This window comes from Ambystoma mexicanum, chromosome 9 (assembly GCF_040938575.1).
Source record: "Ambystoma mexicanum isolate Mex_15411 chromosome 9, UKY_AmexF1_1, whole genome shotgun sequence".
NCBI classification, from domain to species: Eukaryota; Metazoa; Chordata; class Amphibia; order Caudata; family Ambystomatidae; genus Ambystoma; species Ambystoma mexicanum.
The window spans coordinates 658469482-658490267 of NC_090931.1; the positions used below are offsets into that span (position 1 = coordinate 658469482).

At 47.4% G+C, this 20786-nt stretch overlaps 1 protein-coding gene across 1 annotated transcript in view; it reads left to right on the top strand.

The window, feature by feature from the left end:
* Positions 1-352: 352 nt before the first annotated feature.
* Positions 353-20786, top strand: part of AOX1 (aldehyde oxidase 1) — a 738465-nt gene continuing 718031 nt past the window's right edge. The window contains exons 1-4 of the mRNA XM_069615435.1: positions 353-526; positions 4324-4381; positions 8280-8376; positions 12943-13051. Of these exons, the coding sequence (XP_069471536.1) occupies positions 473-526; positions 4324-4381; positions 8280-8376; positions 12943-13051 (318 nt within the window). The 5' untranslated portion in view covers positions 353-472. The remainder of the gene's footprint in view (positions 527-4323; positions 4382-8279; positions 8377-12942; positions 13052-20786) is intronic.

Below are 20786 nucleotides of genomic sequence, written 5' to 3' on the forward strand. Positions count from 1 at the left end.
CAATGTGGGCCATTTTGATGAGTTACTTCACTTTGCAGCTAGTAGTTTTGACCAGTGTTGCTAATTATTCTTTAAAATGCACACTTTGCGTCACATTTTATCAAAATGGGTACTATTCAGTGTCACAAAAGGAATGAATAGCTATTTGCAACGGTGGGCGAGACAATTTTATGGCTCAGTCTGACCCTGCTGTGACCCTTGCCACGGGTTGCAAGCAGGACAGGAAGGGGTAGGTGAGACGCCCACGCGCTGTTTAATGGTTTACTAGGTTAGGTGACACGCCTGTACACGTGGTGCCGAGTTACAAGCCACTCAAATCCCTTGAATATCGTTCAATTATCTGCGTGTGCCTTGTGGTGCTCCAGGCGAAGTTGATTTTGTTGTCAAAACGGCTCCCGGGTATTCACGTGCTGCTTGCTCGGCGGCTCCACGCTGCGCACGATTTCGCCCGACACTGTAGCGGTGCTGAAAGATGGCCCCCGCTGCAACATCGGATCAGCTCCTGTTCTTTGTGAACGGGAAGAAGGTGAGCTCATTAGAAGTTATGCGGGCCTTTGAACAGTGTCCGTAATACGTTTTGCATGACCCCCCCCCCCCCTCCGCCCCAGGGGACAGCGTCAGGGCCTTTCAAGCTTTTCAAATGAAGGGGGCATGCGCCCGCCGCACCCAGCAACTGCCCGTCAGCAGTCTAAGAACACAGCAGTATATTCCTCCGTCTCTTACTTAGTTTCTGTGGCTTACAGTGTGCGCTTTGCGGCGCTCGCCTTACAAGCTGCGTTTGGTGGAGCCCGTTCGGTGGCCACTTCCATTGGGGAACAGAGAAGTGTTATGATCCCGTTGCCTTTCAACACCGGTTTGTCAGCCACTTGCTTACAAAGAAGGATTCATAGCTATTCAGCAGGCATTCAGTGCTCCGGCTCCCCACTGGCTCGCGTGATATTTGGCGTCTCTCAACCATATCTTTATCCCCATTATATAATGAACGCCCCCCACGGGTGTCTCAGACATTAGTCATCTGCGGCTACATGAGTGACAAATGCTCAATGTGTTAGGGGCAGGTTATTTGGATGTAGGGTGACACTACAGATAAGGTGTTCGAGTCTACGAAGGGTCAAATCCTTTTTATTCTTATGCTGAGAAAATGTGTTCCATGAAACTAGCCAATATTAATTAAAGTGCTGTGAAGCACAGCTGCCGTGTTAGCAACGCGTATAGAAGTATTTTATTATTTATTTTTTTATTGTGGCAGTGCATATGAGCTCGCAAGCAGTCACAATGTTGTGTATGCAGAGGAATAGTTTCACATTTTTCACAGCACACCCCGCCATCCTACCTTGGCAACACCTGCCCCTGAAACTAACAGTACCTTTATGGCACCAGTGACGGAGCCACGGTGGGGGCAATGGGGTGGCTGCCTCCTCTGTCTTTCCCATGGTGCCTGCAGCATGCCCAGTGCGCCCCCCCCACCCTCCCACTGGTGCCCGCTGCCCCGGCACCAAAAGCTGCTTCCGCTACTGAATGGCGCCCCCCACCAAAACCCCTCTGCTCACCGGGGCAGGTGGATGCCTCCCTCGCCGCCTGCCCCTTTACTGGTGCTGCTTTTTTGGTGAGTCCTTTTGCCCCCTCACTCAGCTGACCTATGCTGCAGGAGGAATGTCCACCCTCGGCCACACCCCCACATTGACTTTGAGCCCGGTTGCAGATAGATGGCCATGGCCGTCTTGCCCTAAAAATGAACTCCAGTTCCATTGGGTTTTTACTGCCCCCAGCCCACCGCAAAGACATTCATCGAGGCCAGCACAGGTGGCCCCCCACTCCTGACCCTCAAACGAAATGTGCAATCTCATTTCTGGCAGTGCACATGAAAGAGACTGTGCCCTGTATATGGAGCATTGGATGGTTTTACTGGAGCATTTGAGACTAAGATGACTGGTCTAAAGTGGTAGCACCCAACTGTAAGACTGAGCCCTGCGTATGGATCATTGGATGGCTTTACTGGGGAATTTGAGACTAAGATGACTGGTCTATAGTGGTGGCGCCTGCATGCAAGACTGTGCCCTGTATATGGAGCATTGGATGGCATTACTTGAGCATTTGAGACTAAGATGACTGGTCTATAGTGGTAGCACCCAACTGTAAGACTGTGCCCCGCATATGGAGCATTGGATGGCATTACTGGAGCATTTGAGACTAAGATGACTGGTCTATAGTGGTAGCACCCAACTGCAAGACTGTGCCCTGCACATGGAGCATTAGATGGCATTACTGGGGCATTTGAGACTAAGATGACTGGTCGACAGTGGTAGCACCCACCTGCAAGACTGTGCCCTGCATATGGAGCATTGGGTGGCTTTACTGGGGCATTTGCTACTTAGATGACTCGTCTATAGTGGTAGCACCCACCCGCAAGACTGTGCCCTGCATATGGAGAATTGCATGGCATTACTGGGGCAATTGAGACTAAGATTACTGGTCTATAGTGGTAGCACCCACCTGCAAGACTGAGCCCTGTGTATGGAGCATTGAATGGCATTACTGGGCATTTGAGACTAAGATGATGGGCCTATAGTGGTGGTGCCTGCATACAAGACTGCGCCCTGCGTATGGTGCATTGGAAGGCATTACTGGGCATTTGAGACTAAGATGACAGGCTTATAGTGGTTGCACCCACCTGCAAGACTGTGCTCTGCGTATGGAGCATTGGATGGCATTTCTGGGCATTTGAGACTAAGATGACTGGTCTATAGTGGTAGCACCTACCTGCAAGACTCTGCGTATGGAGCATTGGATGGCAATTCTGGGCATTTGAGACTAAGATGACTGGGCTATAGTGGTAGCACCTACCTGCAAGACTGAGCCCTGCTTATGGAGCATTGGATGGCAATACTGTGGCATTTGAAGCTGTCCTTAGCATAGGCCGTTTGCTTTGCCAGAGGTCACCCTGTTGAGGTTTCTCTGCGGCCTTGTTAATTCCTCACGCCACTCAGGTTTAGATTTGCGTTAATCCTTGCAATTTGTGAATGCCTTTTCCATGTCAGGTTTGCAAATGATTCCATTTCGAGATTTAGAGGGTCATTGTTTCACTGGCTCGCCTCATTTTTGGGCTCATAGAGTACAGCCACATCTCCTGGTTTAGCTTGACTCCCCTCTGACGAGCAATTCTCTGGATCCCACCTCTGTTATAGACCACCACAACTCTCAGGGTTAGGTAGGGCTGTACCTAATGTTATTGTAATGGTTTATATAGAGGGCTCCTCGAAGGGGTAGTAGGAACAACATAGAAATGTGTCCATATTGCATCAGGCATTAGACAGACTGCAAACTGCTGATCTCTCCAAGGAACAGGTAGACTTTTCATTTCCATCTGAACATCAGGTGATTAAGTGTTGTTTTGAGATCAAGAGGGATTGATCCCGCATAGCCTTCCACAAAGCAATCAAAACACCATTGTTCGTCTGAACCTGCCAGTATCTACTCTTTAGGACACCCAATGACTAGGAATACCCTGCCTGTAGCACTGCCACTCTTCATGTCACTAAGCCGTTTGTAAATGGTGCTACCGATGTTACCCTAACTAACTTTCTGCGCCATATGTAACCAGTAAGCAAAGTATGTAACATGTACCAACTCACTCTCTTGTAACAGCGCCTCGATGCCCCTGGGCTGCTAGTGCGCTTTATAAATACAAATAAATAAATAAAAATAGATTGTGTTCCAAAGGATTGTAGCTCTGACAGAGAAAGCTCTGCCACCGTGCCCAGTACTTTGGAATTTCGGATCATGAGCGCACCCTTGGGCACAGATGTGAGCTCTCTGGGAGGAGCGCACTGTGTGAAATTCTTCCAGGAGGAAAAGGGTCCTTGTTGATATTAAATTATTTGGCTGAATAGATTACTTTTCTTATTAGTACATTTCCAAGCATGATAAAAACCACTTCATGAGAGTAACACGATATCCCATGAATGTGTTATTTCTAACAATTTAAGCCTAAAAATATCCCTATATATATCAGAAGCATGTTTGATTTCAACTCTTGGAATGCACAAATCTGACCGATATGGCAAACACGGGTCTCAACCATTCGACTTTGAATCGATAAACCTGACTATTTTTGGTAGAAAGCGTATATGCATGGGTTTGGGCAGAACTTTGGTTAAACCCCAATACGAAGGTAAGACGTGGCACATTCTGTACCCCATGATTGTCCATTCTCCCAGAGTCCCATATGCCATTTTAACGCGATCTCTCCGTTAATACGTATAAATAAACATGTTCCCTTCTAAATTCAGATCATCGAATAAACATGTTCTTTTCTAAATTCAGATCATCGAGAAGAATGCGGATCCGGAAACCATGCTGCTGCCCCACCTCCGGAAGAGGCGTATCCTTTGATATTGTATGACCACATTGTGCTTTACTTGCAGGAACCTGGTGATGGGATACAGTTACTTTGAGGCGTGAGCCCACCCATAGCCCCTCATGAAATGCAGTTGAACCGTGCTTTGTTGCCACACATGACCTACCAAAGTAGGGCGTTTCCACTCCGTTGAAAACTATGGAGGAGGACTTCACTTTGAGTAGGCATCGAGCAGTCGCAGTAGGATATTGATATTCAGGCCATCGGTCCATGCATCTACAGAAATAATGATTGTCACAAAAAACGGAGGAGACAACCACTTCATCCATTGGCCAAGGGGACTCGGTTCAACCACAGCACCATCGCCGACCGTAAAAAACCTGGGGGTCCTGATGGACAACAATCTTACCCTGGAGCCACAAGTAAACGCTCTACTCAAGAAATGCTTCTTTCTCCTGGGAGCGGCAAAAAGGATCCTACCGTTCCTATAATTTACCAACAAAACAACCACCATCATCGCTCTCGTCATGTCCGGAGTAGACTACGTCAATAGCCTATACTTATGTATGCCTGAATGACTTCTTAAAAAACTATAACACATACAATATGCGGCAGCCAGACTGCTTCTCAAACTACCCCAAAGAGAACACATCACTCCTGCACTAAAAACACTACACTGGCTACCAATAAAACAAAGAATAAAATTCAAAACAATGTGCATCGCGCACAGAGCAATACACAATCAAGGCGCAGAGTTCCTGAGAGACAAATTACGCCTATATCAACTAACAAGAACGCTCAGATCAAGCAATGACATCTGTCTGGAACCGAAACCATACAATAAAAGAAAACTGTGAGGATCTTCTTTCTCTGACCAGGTGCCGAAAACATGAAACGACCTACCAAAGAACATTCGCAACACAAGAAACCACCTACTATTCAGGAAACTGCCCAAATCCTGGCTCTTCACTTCTTAACTAGAAGACCGGACACACACACACACACACACAGCTAAAACAATGATGGATGAAGACACAGATCCCGATTCCCACCAAACAATCGACTGAAAAAAGAATCTAAGGAAGACACTCCAAAACATAGCGAACGACTAACCGAGAGATAGCCAGGACAGGACACTAAAGACCGAATACATAGCCAGACCAAGACGAAAGTACTAGAACGACTCATTAATAGCACTGTGGCCCTAAACCACACCCATGCTCCAACAGACCCATGTCACGATAGATAGCAAGGAAATAGAGAACACCCAACCCTCAGCTCTGACACTAGAGGGAGAGAAATAGATACACCCAACCATATTAGGATACATCTGGGAGTGCCCCACGCCATCACACACTACAGACGGACGGCCAATAAAGGAAATCAACAACAACCCCACCCACAGGGATGCAACTCAAATGGAAGATGAATTAGAATCAGAATACAAACCCCACTAACCCAACTTTCAAATCTCTGCATACCCAAACCACCCAGAAATTCACACAACCATCTCTCGCCCAGCAAACCGCACGCACTTTACCACACTGCATCAACAACTAACAAACAACACATAAACAGCACCTACACCATACAAGGTCTCGCCCGGTCCGATACTCGCACCAAAGCTCAGCGCACAGTGTATACCGAACTGAAGCCACCAACAGCACACCACTTCTCCCACTCTCCTAGTCCACCTCCAATCCACTAACCTACCCGTCTCGTTCTTGTTTACAGATCTGCCAGAGCGCCTTGCGACCAACTCCGTTGGTGACGGTGCGCTATATAAATACCTTTAACATTAACATTGAACCATGCTTCGTTGTCACACATGACCTACCAAAGTAGGGCATTCCCACTCCGTTGGAAACTATGGAGGAGTACTTCACTTTGAGCAGGTATCGAGCAGTCGCAATAGGATATTGATATTCAGGCCATCGGCCCATGCATCTAGCGGTGTCTCCCATCTGCTTAAACCGATGGAATGGACGGATGTGTGCTGGTCTGTGGGCACACTGCTGTCCTTTCATTGGCGGCATCATCGTCAAAACAAGGAAACTGCAAGGAGATGTGATATATTGTTAAGTGGTCTTGGATTGCGCACTTCCGCCATTTTGTTGGCCTGTTGACCCATGGTTCTGAAACAGATATGGGAGGACAGGGAGTTAGTCAGAGTAGAGCGTGACAAAAGCTTGAAATGTCAGGTGTTGTTGGGTGCAGGCTGGATATACCCGAATACTGCGTGCCATTGTGATGAGAGGTGATTTGTGGTGGTGATACTTGGGTGTCTGGTAGCTGCCAGCACTTGGATAATGTGGGTGCCGCTGGCCTGGGAGAAGGGAGTGGTACGTGATGGGGTACCATGCTCTGAATTTTGGAGACAAGGGCCACTCCTGTTACTCCTGCAGGTGCCAGAGTTATGTTAATTAGCTTTTGCAGTGTAGTTTATAAACACCACTATATAAAGGTTCACACTGGGATACAGCAGCTGGTCTTTCTACAAATGTTGTTACTATTGTTCACCAAGAACAGACATACATTTAATACACAAATGAGTATTTATTATTCCAATATATTGGCACAGGAATGCATAAAAGTGTGTGACAGATGATACGCTTTAAAGCTTTTGTAAGTATACCCAAACAAACGAAAGCACACATTTGTTATGATTGTTTGTAATCTCTATTCAACCTACAAGTTCATATTGTCTACAATAATTGAACTGTACAAAAAGATAGGCAATGGTTTATGTCATCAAGCATCTTGCAATGTTGTGTTTGGTAAATTATTTCATGATGCTATTAAAATGCCATGCTCACCTTGTACAAACCTGTGAAAGTCTTTGTTGGCCTAGAGTACAACAATGCGATGAGAGCCCATGCCACCCTGTGCCAGTTACAGCCTTATACCAAGCCCATGCCACCCTGTGCCAGCAGAGCCTTATCCAAAGCCCTTGCCACCCTGTGCCAGCAAAGTCTTATCTCAAGCCCATACCACCCTGTGCCAGCACAGCCTTATCCCAAGCCCATGCCACTCGGTGCCAGCACAGCCTTATACCAAGCCCATGCGAGAACGTGCCAGCACAGCCTTATCCCATGCCACCCTGTGCCCGCACAGCCTTATACCAAGCCCATGCCACCCTGTGCCAGCACAGCCTTATCCCATGCCACCCTGTGCCCACACAGCCTTATACCAAGCTCATGCCACCCTGTGCCAGCACAGCCTTATAACAAACCCATGCCACCCTGTGCCAGCACAGCCTTATACCAAGCCCATGCCACCCTGTGCCAATCACGCTGGAACCTGTGTCCTCAGAGTTTAGATTTATTAAACTTTTAGTGAAAAGGATTCAGTTGTAATGATGTGCTTAATCCTGTTCCTTTTATGTTAAATGTGTTACAATCGTCAATCATCCATGTTTGTATTATGTATTTGCAATAATATTTGATTTTTGTTGAGTTTGTAGCAGATGCCAGTAAATGACAAACAATACTGAGGCCATGAAAGAACCAACAAAACCAAAATCCAAAAACCGTTCATATAGTATATTCACATCCCATTGGGGAGTGAACAACACCAGTGCACATGACCACAGCGATCACAGTGACACACTGGACTGCACAAGACACAAACACGCAAATCCACACAACTACGAACACCTCTATTTGCATGACCATACAATAACGCATAGAAACACAAGGTTATATACACACACCGAAGTGGCTACATACTCGCACAATGACACACTAATATGCAAACATGCACACAAATCTCAGCAGATCTTGCTGATTGGCACTCAGCTGTGCACGCAACACACATCAACACTTTCCTGCATCGGGATAGAACAAAACAAAACAGGGAACGTGAGGAGGATGAAATATATATGTTGTGGTCTTTTTTCTTTTTCCTTAACTCCTCACTTCAGTTCTGCTTACTGGGACCAAATATGGCTGCGGCGGCGGCGGCTGTGGGGCCTGCACTGTCATGGTGTCAACATTCAATCCTGTGACCAAGAAGATCCTGTATCCTTAATTCTTCATAGTTGAGAAGTATACTGGGAATAAAGCAATTTATGTGTCCAGGCTATGAGTAATGTACACCGTGATTGCCCTCATTGTCTCACAATGTACACTTCATCCTCCTACTTTTTCATCCTTGGAATACCATTGTTCTTCCTTTTCTTGTCCTTTAGTGGATGTCCTTCATTGTAGAACTATCAAGAACTATCGTTCTTTGCCTGCCAAGCCATTACAGAAAGGGAAAGACCATATGCAAATCCGGCTTGGCCCCACCCCAAAAGGGGCAGTCCACCCCAAACTGCTAGGTCACATCCCTTCTACACGAGACCACAAGCACCATGTTTCGGCCTTGTTGGGCCTCATCAGTGAGGAGTAGCTTGGGTCTCTAGGCCCAGCAGGCACGGGACCCACGTCTGGGCATACCTGTCCCACTCGGGGTGACAAAGCAAAAACAAAGAGGTGATGGCTGGAAGGTTTAGAATGAATCTTAACCACTGGCATTGCTCTGGGCAACCCTCCAGACTATCATTTTTTCGCCTGCCAAGCCATTATTGAAGGGGAAAGACCACATGCAAATCAGACATGGCTCCATCCCATAAGGGGCAGTCCAGCCCGAACTGCTAGGTTACGTCCTCCTGGGCCAGTCTCCACATTTTGTGATGATCTTGTCCGTCTTCTTTCTACTGTCCTGTTCCACGCCTCTCTGTCTTCCGGGTGACTTTAACCTCCATCTTTTCTCTACTCATTGCACGCTCCCGCTCCTTTCTATTCTTGAGTCTTACTCTCTCTTATAAGTCCCCACTCCATCTTCACACATTTCTGGCTCCTCTGTAGACTTCATCTTTTCTTTTCTACTATAGCTATCTCTTCCTCGGTATCTGTTCAATTTCCCCCCTCCACCCTTTCCCCCACCTCCTCCTGTCTGTGCTATTTCATCTTCCTCTGTCATGCCTTCCTTCCCTGTACTCTCTGACTATGGACATTTCTTCGGCTCTGGTTAAAGCAAATCCTACCTCCTCCCCAGATGACTCCATCTCCTCTTCTCTTATCCTACCTGTTCATTCCTCTTTTTCATTTTCTTACTGCCCTGTTTAACTCTTTTCTCTCTTCTGCTTCTGTTCCTTCTCCATTAAAAAATGCCCCTTCTTCCTATTTTGAAAAAAGGTTGCTTGATCCCTCCTTACATACCAACCCTGTCTCCCCTCCTTTGTTGTCCAAACTTCCAACGCGCACTGTGAACCCTCAGGTTTCTTCTTTTGTTAATACACACTCTCTTCTACCGCCTTTTTGGTTTTAGGCCTTGCCACTCTACAGAATGTGCGCTCCTGTCAGTCACTAACTCTCTTCTCTCTTGACGGCGCTTCCCTTCTTGTTATTTTAGACATGGCGGGGTTTCAGTTCTACCGCTGCGGCCGCCACTATCTTCATCTTAACCCAATTAAAATGGCGACTCCCTTCTTTACTGCAAAAACAAAGAGATGATGCCTGGAAGATTTAGAATTAATCTTAACCACTGGCATTGCTCTGGGCAACCCTCCAGACTATCGTTCTTTGCCTGCCAAGCCATTACAGAAAGGGAAAGACCATATGCAAATCAGGCTTGGCCCCACCCCAAAAGGGGCAGTCCACCCCAAACTGCTAGGTCACATCCCTTCTACACGAGACCACAAGCACCATGTTTCGGCCTTGTTGGGCCTCATCAGTGAGGAGCAGCTTGGGTCTCTAGGCCCAGCAGGCATGGGACCCACGTCTGGGCATACCTGTCCCACTCGGGGTGACAAAGCAAAAACAAAGAGGTGATGGCTGGAAGGCTTAGAATGAATCTTAACCACTGGCATTGCTCTGGGCAACCCTCCAGACTATCATTTTTTCGCCTGCCAAGCCATTATTGAAGGGGAAAGACCATATGCAAATCAGACATGACTCCACCCCATAAGGGGCAGTCCAGCCCGAACTGCTAGGTTACATCCTTCTGCACGAGACCACAAGATTCCCAAAACATGTTTCTGCCTTGTTGGGCCTCATCAGTGAGGAGGAGCTTGGGTCTCTAGGCTCAGCGGGCACGGGACCCACGTCTGAGCATACCCGTCCCACCGTCTCTGTTGGATTCCTCGTCCTACACACCACTGGGATCCTGAGACCTTACTTCCCCTTATCTTCCCTTCTTGTATGTCCGTAATTGAATGAGCTTTGGAACTGGTTGGCTCCACGTTACATCTTTGAGAACCCACCCTGAACCTTTGGACTATTTGAACCCTCTGTCTTCCTGGAACTCTTCTGGAAAACTACTTGATTGTCGAGCTGCCTGTTGCATCCTTGTACTGTTGCGTCGTCCTCTTGTTGTCAGGCCAGGCCGGATCCTCTTGGATTTTGACTAGACCCTCCTCCGTTGCCTGCATCAAAAAGTCATAAACGGGTAATCCTTAGTTCGTATACCCATACTTTCCTTAGACCCTTCTATTGCTGATACTAATCGTCTCTTGTTGTTCCCTTTCCCTAGGGTCCTGAGGGTTGCTGCTTCCCCAGGGTTCTCCATATCCCGGGGCTACAACCTCCGCCATGGGGGTCCTATTATTCCACCCAGGATGGTGTTGGTGCACAGTGGGTGTGTGGGGTCACGTCAAACGTCCGACCTGACACCCACAAAAAGCATCAAACTCATTATAATATACCCATAATGAATGGCAAGGAAGGACCTCTGGGGATCCCCTAAGTATATCAAATGATCATCAGTGTGCAGGGAAAGACAAGCTTCATGACTCCCAGCCACCGGAACCCCTCAAAAATCTGTCTCGATGGATTTATTTTGTCAAGGGTTCAATTTCAAGTTTTAACAATAGGAGGATGGAGGGCAAACCTAGTGGATGCCTCGCTGTAATGGGAACACTCTAGACAATTGACCGTTAACCTTTACGCTTGCCAAAGATACAGCATATAGTTGTATCCAGGACAAAAAGTGTTCTCCGTGCCGATTTTTTCTGGGACTGCCCATCGAAACGTTGAGCTTAGAAAATCTAAGGCTTCCCCCGAATCCAAAGCCATTGTAGATAGTGGGCCATCGATTTCATCCAACTTCACCATGGCATTAGATAATCAAGTAAATTCATGTGGCCGGCCTTACCAAGGAGAAAACCTCATTGGTCTGAGTGCATGAGGTAGTTTAGATATTGCACCCAGTGACCTATTCGAAAGGACCTTTGCAAGTATCTTGTATTCAGCATAGGGGAGGGATCGGCCATTCGACGCATCAGCGTTCAGGCTGCTTACCTTTCTTGAGTACAGCAATAATTGCCTTCTGAAGGTCCGCAGACACCCACCCCATTACTGAATTTTATGAAATCTGTACCACATATGGTCATTAATCTCACTACGCAACTTTTCCACAGCTCCATCAGTAGCCCCTTGGGGCTGGGTGGTTTCCTGCAATGTATTTCAGAGATCGCCTCTCAACCTCCGACACCACAGGAGTTGCTTCCAGTGTCCATCGCTGAGATCCTGTGGAATGGGCCATTGGAATGTCTCTCATAAAGGCTACAAAATCTTCGATGCTGTATTTTGCCCTCTTTTCATATAGCGATGCGTAGTGATCGGTGAGTATATCTGCAATGGCCGATTCATTGGATACCCACATCTCGTCCCTTACCAGAAGTTGAGGCACATACCTTTGCTCTTCACCCCCATTTTATCAAGCAAGGCCATTTGATTCCTTTCTTCCTTCCCTCTACCTTACACTCTGCTACCAGCCTCCCAATAGGCCCCTTTCACATTGTCTGAAACAAGGTTGCAATATTTCTCACAGGTTTTAGGAATTCTTCTACACATGTCAGCATCTTCGTTCAAAAGAAATTCCTCTTCCAAGCGGTGAAGAATTGTTTCCAACTCATTGCTTCCTCATTAATCTATCTTCTTTTCCCTAGGAGCAACCCCAGACATGGCAGCCCCACGTGACACTAATTTGTAAGATCCCCATAGCATCACCACTTCCACCGACCCCAAATGGTAGCTTAAATCTCCATAACTCACCACCCCTCGGTCCCCTCCTGCGCACAATGGGCAAGTGGTCAGAGGACCCCATAGGTAGTAAATGAGCACCTATAATTCTCGTGTATGCAAGATATGTCCTAAAAGCCAGGTGGCTCTTCTACTCATTACCCCCACACCGCGATGACACCCCTGTGGATACTTTGGAAGGCTGAGAAAGCTATCGAGTCTGATTTCAGTAGCGTCGCTCTTCACTCCGGAGTCAAACTAAGACTAATGTGTTGGCTTCTTAGCCTAGTTCCTCCTTGTAGCCTAGTTCCTCCTAGTTCCTCATGTTCCACCTCTAGAGCTTCAGAGCCCCAAAGCAGGATCACATTCCTTCTAGCACCAGGGTACTTTTTTCTAAAATGTATTATTATGATTGACTTTTGAGACTTTGCCTCTAATTTCCTGTGTCACTGGGTTGCTTTGCTCTTGTATCTTTCACTGTTGTTTGTACCTCTGGTCCTCCAAGCCTTTATTTCACTGGCTTGCATTCTAAAACGTTGACTTGTTTTCGTAACCTTTATTCTCCTTCACAACCCAAAGTCATTACACTGCGAATGCTTGCTTGCTTCCCATATGCTCCCTGTACGGCGCGGCTGTCACGACTGTGGAAGGGATCGGCAGCACCGCGACCAGGCTTCATCCGGTTCAGGTACTTGCCAAAGTCTTGCTTGTTTGCTTGCTTCCAGCGTTCCGCCAGTTTCACATCCTTTTTGGCGACCCTTTTATGGCATATTGGGCTGACAACCATTGGCAGATAAGAGGAGACGGTTTCACAAACAAAGCAGTAATTGTCAGGTAAGGTAGTCATGGGTGTTTGAGAGGCGGAACAGTGCATTTAAAAAAACTGAAAAAAACCTGTTCTTTCTTTGTAAATGGAGGTCGTCAGAAAAGGGCAATTTTTGGTCCATGGTCCATTGTCCAAAAGTCAAGTTTGGTATTGAGCTTTACAGCCAGCTGTAAATGATTCTTACTGATGTAAGGGCCCAGCTGGGAGTGTTCTGGTGGCCTGATTAGGCTCTGAGCTCGCCAGCCACTATTTACACTGGCTATTTAGGCAAAAGGAACCCAACTAATGTTTACAGTGTCAACCTGGTGGAAAGGCATTTGTGGAAAAAAAAAAAAAACTTTCGCTCAAATTGTAAGGGGTATTTTACACGGTGATGACTTACGTTGCAATCTTAGTATACAAATAAAACAAAATTGAAAGTCAATAATGAGGGAAATATTAAACTGTATCCTAAAAAAAAAAAATCTGAATGCAGCGGAAAGAACATAAAACTATGAAACAAACTGCTGTAATTTCTGAAGGTGTAAGAAGTGAATATGTTTTTACATAGACTTGCATAGTAGCCTGGCTGGCAGTTAAGGGGTTAATATTCTTGATGCATCAACAATAAAAGTACTAAAGTGTCTGTGCTTTGATGGGGAGGGACCAAGGCTGAAGTCTTGTACTTTTCTAACTTTGTCTGCAAGAGTTGAGCCCCAGGTGAGAGAGAGAGCGAGAGAGCGAGAGAGCGAGAGAGCGAGAGCGAGAGCGAGAGCGAGAGAGAGAGAGAGAGAGAGAGAGAGAGAGAGAGAGAGAGATGACTTGTTAAATGCAGTAAAGCCTATTCTTCTGAGAGAATGCATGAGGCTATGTGCTTTCAGCGTCCATCTTGGGGATCGGATTATGCCATGTGCTGGGAAGAGCTTGAAGGCGCCTGGTTCACACTATCTTCCATGTCAGCAGGCAGTCGTGGGGAAACTTGCACTTCCTCTGGCCCGCTGCCTACACCCAGCAGACTGTTTGGGCAGACCACTCCGAGATCTCTCCTTCTGGACCTCCACCACTGCCTCCCTCTCCAAGGCTTCCTGTTCAGCATAACGCAGCTGCGGGGGGTCAATGGGCTGCGGGAGGTCAATGGGGCTCACTGCAGCGCTAGGGCCCCAGCTAGGGCCTTCCAAGATGCCAGTCCTCACTCCGCACTGGTTTGTGCACTCCTCCCTGGGGCCTATGTGGGCGGTCGTTCACTGGGGGGAGCTTGCAGTGTTCTCGCTCCGACACTGGAGGAGCATTTTCAGTCCTCTCGAAGGTGCCAACCCTTTTTTTCCCACTTGAGCAGGCACCCCGCTGCTTATAGATCTAGGTGATCACCTAAAGGAGCCTGCAATCTTTCTGCTGTACTGGAGGTCAGCAACTTCATTCTCTACTCCCCGGCGCGTCCACCATCTTGGGTGCTGTGCACGGTCCATTCGTGCATGAAGGATTCCCTCCTTCCCTGGCAGCACAGTTCTCTGGGGTGGTGACCATCGACTCCTGGAGACTTCGCTAGCCTGAGGGTGAGGAAATCCATGGTGATCTGCTGTTAGGCATAGGGAAAATGGATCATTTGTCCCTAAAGCCGCTGGAGCGAGGGATTTGTGCAGCCATTTCCTGCTTTCACCAGCCCCGCCTCCCCTGCCTTCTTTCCTTATCTCCTCCAACCCCCTTCCTTTGAACCTAATCTGCTCCTTTCACTTCCTCGTTTACCTCATCCAACACTGTCGTCCCTCCACCTCCTCCACCTCCTCCACTGTTTTTCTTTAACCTCCTCCACACAATTTCTCTCCCACCTCTATTCTTGACTCCTGCGTCTCCACCTCTACTCTTCTTTCTCTAAGTTCTGCCTCTACTGTCCCCTTTACTTCTCTGACCGCCTCTGCCTTGCCCTCTCTCTCCTCCTTTACTCCTCCCTACGCCACCATGCTCTGTCCTGCATCTCCATTTCCGTACGCCTAACACCCACACTTCTCATCAGCCCCACTACCCTTATATACCTGCACAGGGTTGGGCCTGAGAGGTTGAATTACTCTGTGGGAGTGGCAAGATGTATGGTCCTTTGGGTGTTCAGTAACAGCAAGCCTTTGCCGTTTACTGAACCAGATCTCTGTATCCGTATTACGAGGTTCATGGACACCCGGTGTAGTGACTTCCTGAAGCATGGGGCCCTTGGCCCAACTCATTCTGTTCTACCCTGAGGTGCCTTCAACCCATTTGGCCAAAAGGTTTTGGGGTCAAGAGAGCTGGTTATAGATATGAAGCTAGGAATGGACTGGTGAGCTTGGAGAATCTATCATTTATCTCCTGCGTGGCCTGCACCACGGAGCGAGTGGCGGCCATTGGCTCCCAGCGTCACTCCTTTCTCATCCTGACCCTCAAGAATGAGACTGTATCGCAATACATGCATACTCATATCAGCAGGGCTGTTGCATTCTTGTAAGCCATTTAATACAATACATGCATACTCATATCAGCAGGGCTGTTGCATTCCCGTAAGCCATTAAATACAATACATGCATACTCATATCAGCAGGGCTGTTGCATTCCCGTAAGCCATTAAATACAATACATGCATACTCATATCAGCAGGGCTGTTGCATTCCCGTAAGCTATTTAATACAATACATGCATACTCATATCAGCAGGGCTGTTGCATTCCTGTAAGCCATTTAATACAATACATGCATACTCATATCAGCAGGGCTGTTGCATTCCCGTAAGCCATTAAATACAATACATGCATACTCATATCAGCAGGGCTGTTGCATTCCCGTAAGCTATTTAATACAATACATGCATACTCATATCAGCAGGGCTGTTGCATTCCTGTAAGCCATTTAATACAATACATGCATACTCCTATCATGCCTTCCTGTAAGACATTTAATAAGATAGCACCATGTTGATATCTATTATGTGTATCTACCAGAATAACTCGCCCCCTAACTATTTGTGTCTTCTCATTCCTCCCCATGTCTGCATTCGTACTAAGAGTTGTACACATACAGCACCTCCCATCCTTTGTCAGCAATGGGGACTGTAACCTTTGTTGTTTCATTTTGTGTCATATTAAATAGTCTCCATAGGGTATAAAATGCAGTGACCCGTACTTAACTTTGCCTTGGATATATGGAACAGTTCTCTGATATGGCTTCCCGTTGGCAGGAGAACTGCTCTTAAAGCAGTATATTTAAGGCGATGTATGGACCAAGCCCTATACTTTTGAAATTTAAAGGAAACCCCTAGAATCTTGATCTTAAATCCTCCTCTAGGACAGGGGTTTGCAACCTGTCGTTCTCTGGATGTTTTGTACTACGACTCCTATGATCCCTCACCATTGACTATGCCGACTAGGAATGGTGGGATTTGTAGTCCAACATTCTGGACAGCCAAAGGTTGCAGACGTCTGCTCTAGGACAAATGGGTTCATCCTAGCACAATAGCTTAGGTTACACACACCTCTTACAATAGACCAAAATGTGATATCAATACTTTGGTCATTCAGTTTCACACTTCATCTACTAGTCAAGCATTCTTGACGTTCAGTCTCATCTCTCCCCTAGTGGCCAAGCAAGTTAGGCACTGGGAGGTGGGAGATCTCCCCAACTCCCACTCCCACTTTCTTGAGGCATCCCCCCGCATTCAACTGTACACGGCCAACCCTTGGCTCTGCCACCTCTGTCAGTTGGCCTCACGCCACCAGACTACCTTTCCGTTTCTTCAGGAGGAAATCCAATCTATGTATCTGGTGTTGAAGCCTCGACACTTCATTGGCACTCTTGAGCACATATCAAGGCCATCGTGCATCCATGGCCTGTTTGAAGCTGGTACGAGACCCTCTTTGTTACCATGAATGTTTTCTCCTTTCTTCCGCGCTCAAATGCTGTTTCATCCAATCACCTTTGACTTTACACACACCCTGCATCCGCTATCACATTTCCCTTCTGTGTTACACCCGTTACACTTGGGACATCTGTCCTGCTGTGGTGCTGCCGACCCACCTCCTCAGGGTGCCTCTCCCCTTCTTCTGCTTACCCTCCTCCTCAGCTGGTTTCTACCATTGGTGGGTTCGCAATCACCAGAAAAGGCTCGGGACTGTAAGACCACTACGGTGGCGATGTGCGCAGTACAACAATCTTGTAACATAACATAAATAAAGAGGAACAGTGGCGACTGGTGAATTTTTTAAGTGGAGGGGTGTAAATATTTGCCGCCCATATGTCTTAGTGATCGAGTGCAGCGAGGGAACCTGAACCAATTCCAGGAGGTTTAGGGGGGTTGTCCCCCTTAGAATTGTTTTAAAATAATGTGTTAAAATGGTGCATTTTACAGCACACTTTTTTGAAAAATTGGGTAAAAAGTCAAACAGTTTGCAATAGGTTTTGCTGGGTAATTCATAAAAAAAATCCAATAGATACAAATCACTTTTCATGATGTCTTTGCCCACAATATGACAAACTTTTGTTTTCCGAGTTCCTGCCAGAGGAAGGGTGGGCCTTCCTCGGGCAGCAAAGCGAGATTCACGAGCTGAGGGAGGAGGGGTCACGGCTGGGACTGAATGCCTGGCCCCTCCCTCAGCTCGTGACTTCCTTGTGTCTCATCACGTGACCCACCCCGTCTCCAGTCTCTTGCGCAGACTGGGGTGGGATCTGCAAATTCTGACCGCACCCCAGCCTGTATGAGAGACAAGACACGGGCCGGGGTCAAGGGCAAAGTAAGCCTTGGGAGCATTACTTTTGCAACGCCCCAGGGCTCCCGTTTGAGCCGGGTTCTTGGCGCTCTGTGCCTCGCCCGGGCTCAAGGAGCACTACGCATGTGCAGTGGGGATGGCTCATTGGAGCTCCCCACTGCACATTCGAAGAGCAACCAGTGCAGCCACCATCTCCATGAATTACATGATTTTAATGTCGCTCATGTACATGATGGGGGGTGGTGGGCTCAGCTCCTGGAATGATGGTGGGGCTCTGCCCCTGGCGCCCCTATTGGCCAGCCCCCACTGCTGTATATTGTTAATAAAACAGGCCTTTTACCTTGGCTATTTCTGTCATTGGGCGTGGGACTTCCCGGCCAGTCTGTTCCTCTGGCAAGGGGACTTTCATAGTGCCCTTTTACAAGGTGTTTGGTGTATGAGTGTGTTTTGTTCTGTGTTAGATGGTGCGAATGCAGGAATTGGAGAATTTCTAGTGGTCACTTGCAATTCGTGACTTTTTGTGGCAAAAACTGTTTGAGAAGGACCACTGGGTGCATTTTGAGGATAATATGCAGCAAAGGGTGTATTTTAAGTGCATTGGTCCAGTATAATTGATAACTACTACAGCAGCACGTGTACTGCGTCACAGAACGGATGCACAAAACTGCTGACCTTCTCCTGTTTGGTTGGGCCTTGGGTATTTACCTGGCTGGTGCGCTTTATCGGCCAATCCGAGCTTGCTCCCTCCCTTTCGAAACGCTCCTGTTTCTCCACTAGTTACGCTTTACTCTGTGGTAGAGGCGTCTCAATGCCTGAACTACCGCCCCCTAGAGGCTCTGCTACGGGGGCAGCGCCCTTCGCAAGCATCCCACCATAGCCTGAGCGTAGAAACAGTAATGATGAACTACAAATGAAGGTCGCCAGTCTCTGCTCACGAGTAACTGTAGTTACAAGGTGCAGTCCATCCAACTGTATTTATACAAACGCAAGGAGGAGAGGGCACTTATGCGGTTTAGGGACGTCATTGCATCCGCGCTATCATGATAACGGTTGCTTTACATAGGGATTTTGTGGTCACGGAGAGTCAGTGCAGCTCTTAAGGATTGGCAAAAACAAAGAGGTGATGGCTGGAAGGTTTAGAATGAATCTTAACCACTGGCAATGCTCTGGGCAACCCTCCAGACCACCGTTCTTCGCCTGCCAAGCCATTACAGAAGGGAAAGACCATATGCAAATCAGGCTTGGCCCCACCCCAAAAGGGGCAGTCCAGCCCAAACTGCTAGGCCACATCCCTTCTACACGAGACCACAAGCATCCCCAAACATGTTTCGCCCTTGTTGGGGCTCATCAGTGAGGAGTAGCTTGGGTCTCTAGGCCCAGAAGGCACGGGACCCACGTCTAGGCATACCCGTCCCACTCGGGGTGACATAGCAAAAACAAAGAGGTGATGGCTGGAAGGTTTAGAATTAATCTTAACCACTGGCAATGCTCTGGGCAACCCTCCAGACCACCGTTCTTCACCTGCCAAGCCATCTTAAGGATTGGAGCAGTTGCATAAGGGGGTTGGCTGCTTCCTTTAGGGGTTGGATACTTCCGCTGTTAGGTGGGGTTTGAGGCTGGGGTATGGTGGACTTTGTTTTCTGTTGACGTGGGATTGCATCGGTTGGTTCGGTGGTGGTTTCTGGTGTTTTGGAGGTGGTACACCAGCCTGAGTTATGGTAGGTTGTTCGTATTGTACATACACTTCCACTTCAGCAAACCTTTTTAATAGATATTGTGGAGACAGGTAACCCCTGTAACTGCTGGGGACCAGGACTTTAAATCTTCACCTCCCATAATGACGTTGGTTACACTGATCCTTTGTCACTGCTGTTTTTTGTGTCCAGACGCTCTGAAGGGATACAATGGGGTCCTATCTGATTATATACAGTGAGTGGTCATTCTTTTGCGGCTCACGATTTACATCAAGTTAATATAGCTCGGGTTACTTGAAGTACAGCACGGTAATGTCAGGTTGTGTACAGTGCATTTATTACGTTATCTTATTATATTTGTCTCGCGCCAAAGCCTTGGCATCCTGGCGCCGAGAGGCAGATAAGTAGAAGCTATGAATGCAAAGAAATTAATCATACTGGTTGAATAAAACCATTTTCAGCTGCTTTCTAAATGCGAGGTAATTCTCGGTTTTGCGTAGCTGTACTGGTAAGGCATTCCATGCCCTTGCTCCCTGAAGTTTAACGCGATGTAATTCCAACAGGGAGCCCTCGGCTGATCTCAGATTTTTTTTAGGATGGTAAATATTTACACTATCTTTCAGGTAAGCTGGGGCATTTCCAAAGATGCATTTGTGGCATATGGATAACAATTTAAACAGAATACGGGCTGCCACTGGGAGCCAATGCAGCTTTTTTCTTGCAACAGTTGTTGGTTCAAAACGTTTCATCTGGAAGATGATACGAGTAGCGGCGTTCTGAATTTCCTGTAGTTGTTGGATGTCAGACTTGTTAGCACCTCCCAGTAGTGCCTTGCGTTAATATACAGGCGGGAGGATCACTGTTCTCACAAGTTCTAAACAGTTCTCTGTTGGACCAATGGCGCTACTTGCTGAAGCACCTTGAGATGGTAATTGGTACTTGTAGTAATGGCTGTTACATGGACTTCACAGTCCTAGCTTTCTTCCATGTAAGGTGCCAAGAGTCTTAACCTTCTGCGCAACCTTGATCAGGCTGGCATCATTGATTAAGTTGGCATACTTCTGACCCAAGCTAAGTCGGGCCTGCCGGGGACCGAACAACATGAGTTCGGTTTTAGCCCCATTCAGACAGAGCCAGTCAGTTGACATCCAGAATTTGATGCTCTGGTAAACAACGTCCAACATCCGTTGATCCTTCTTAT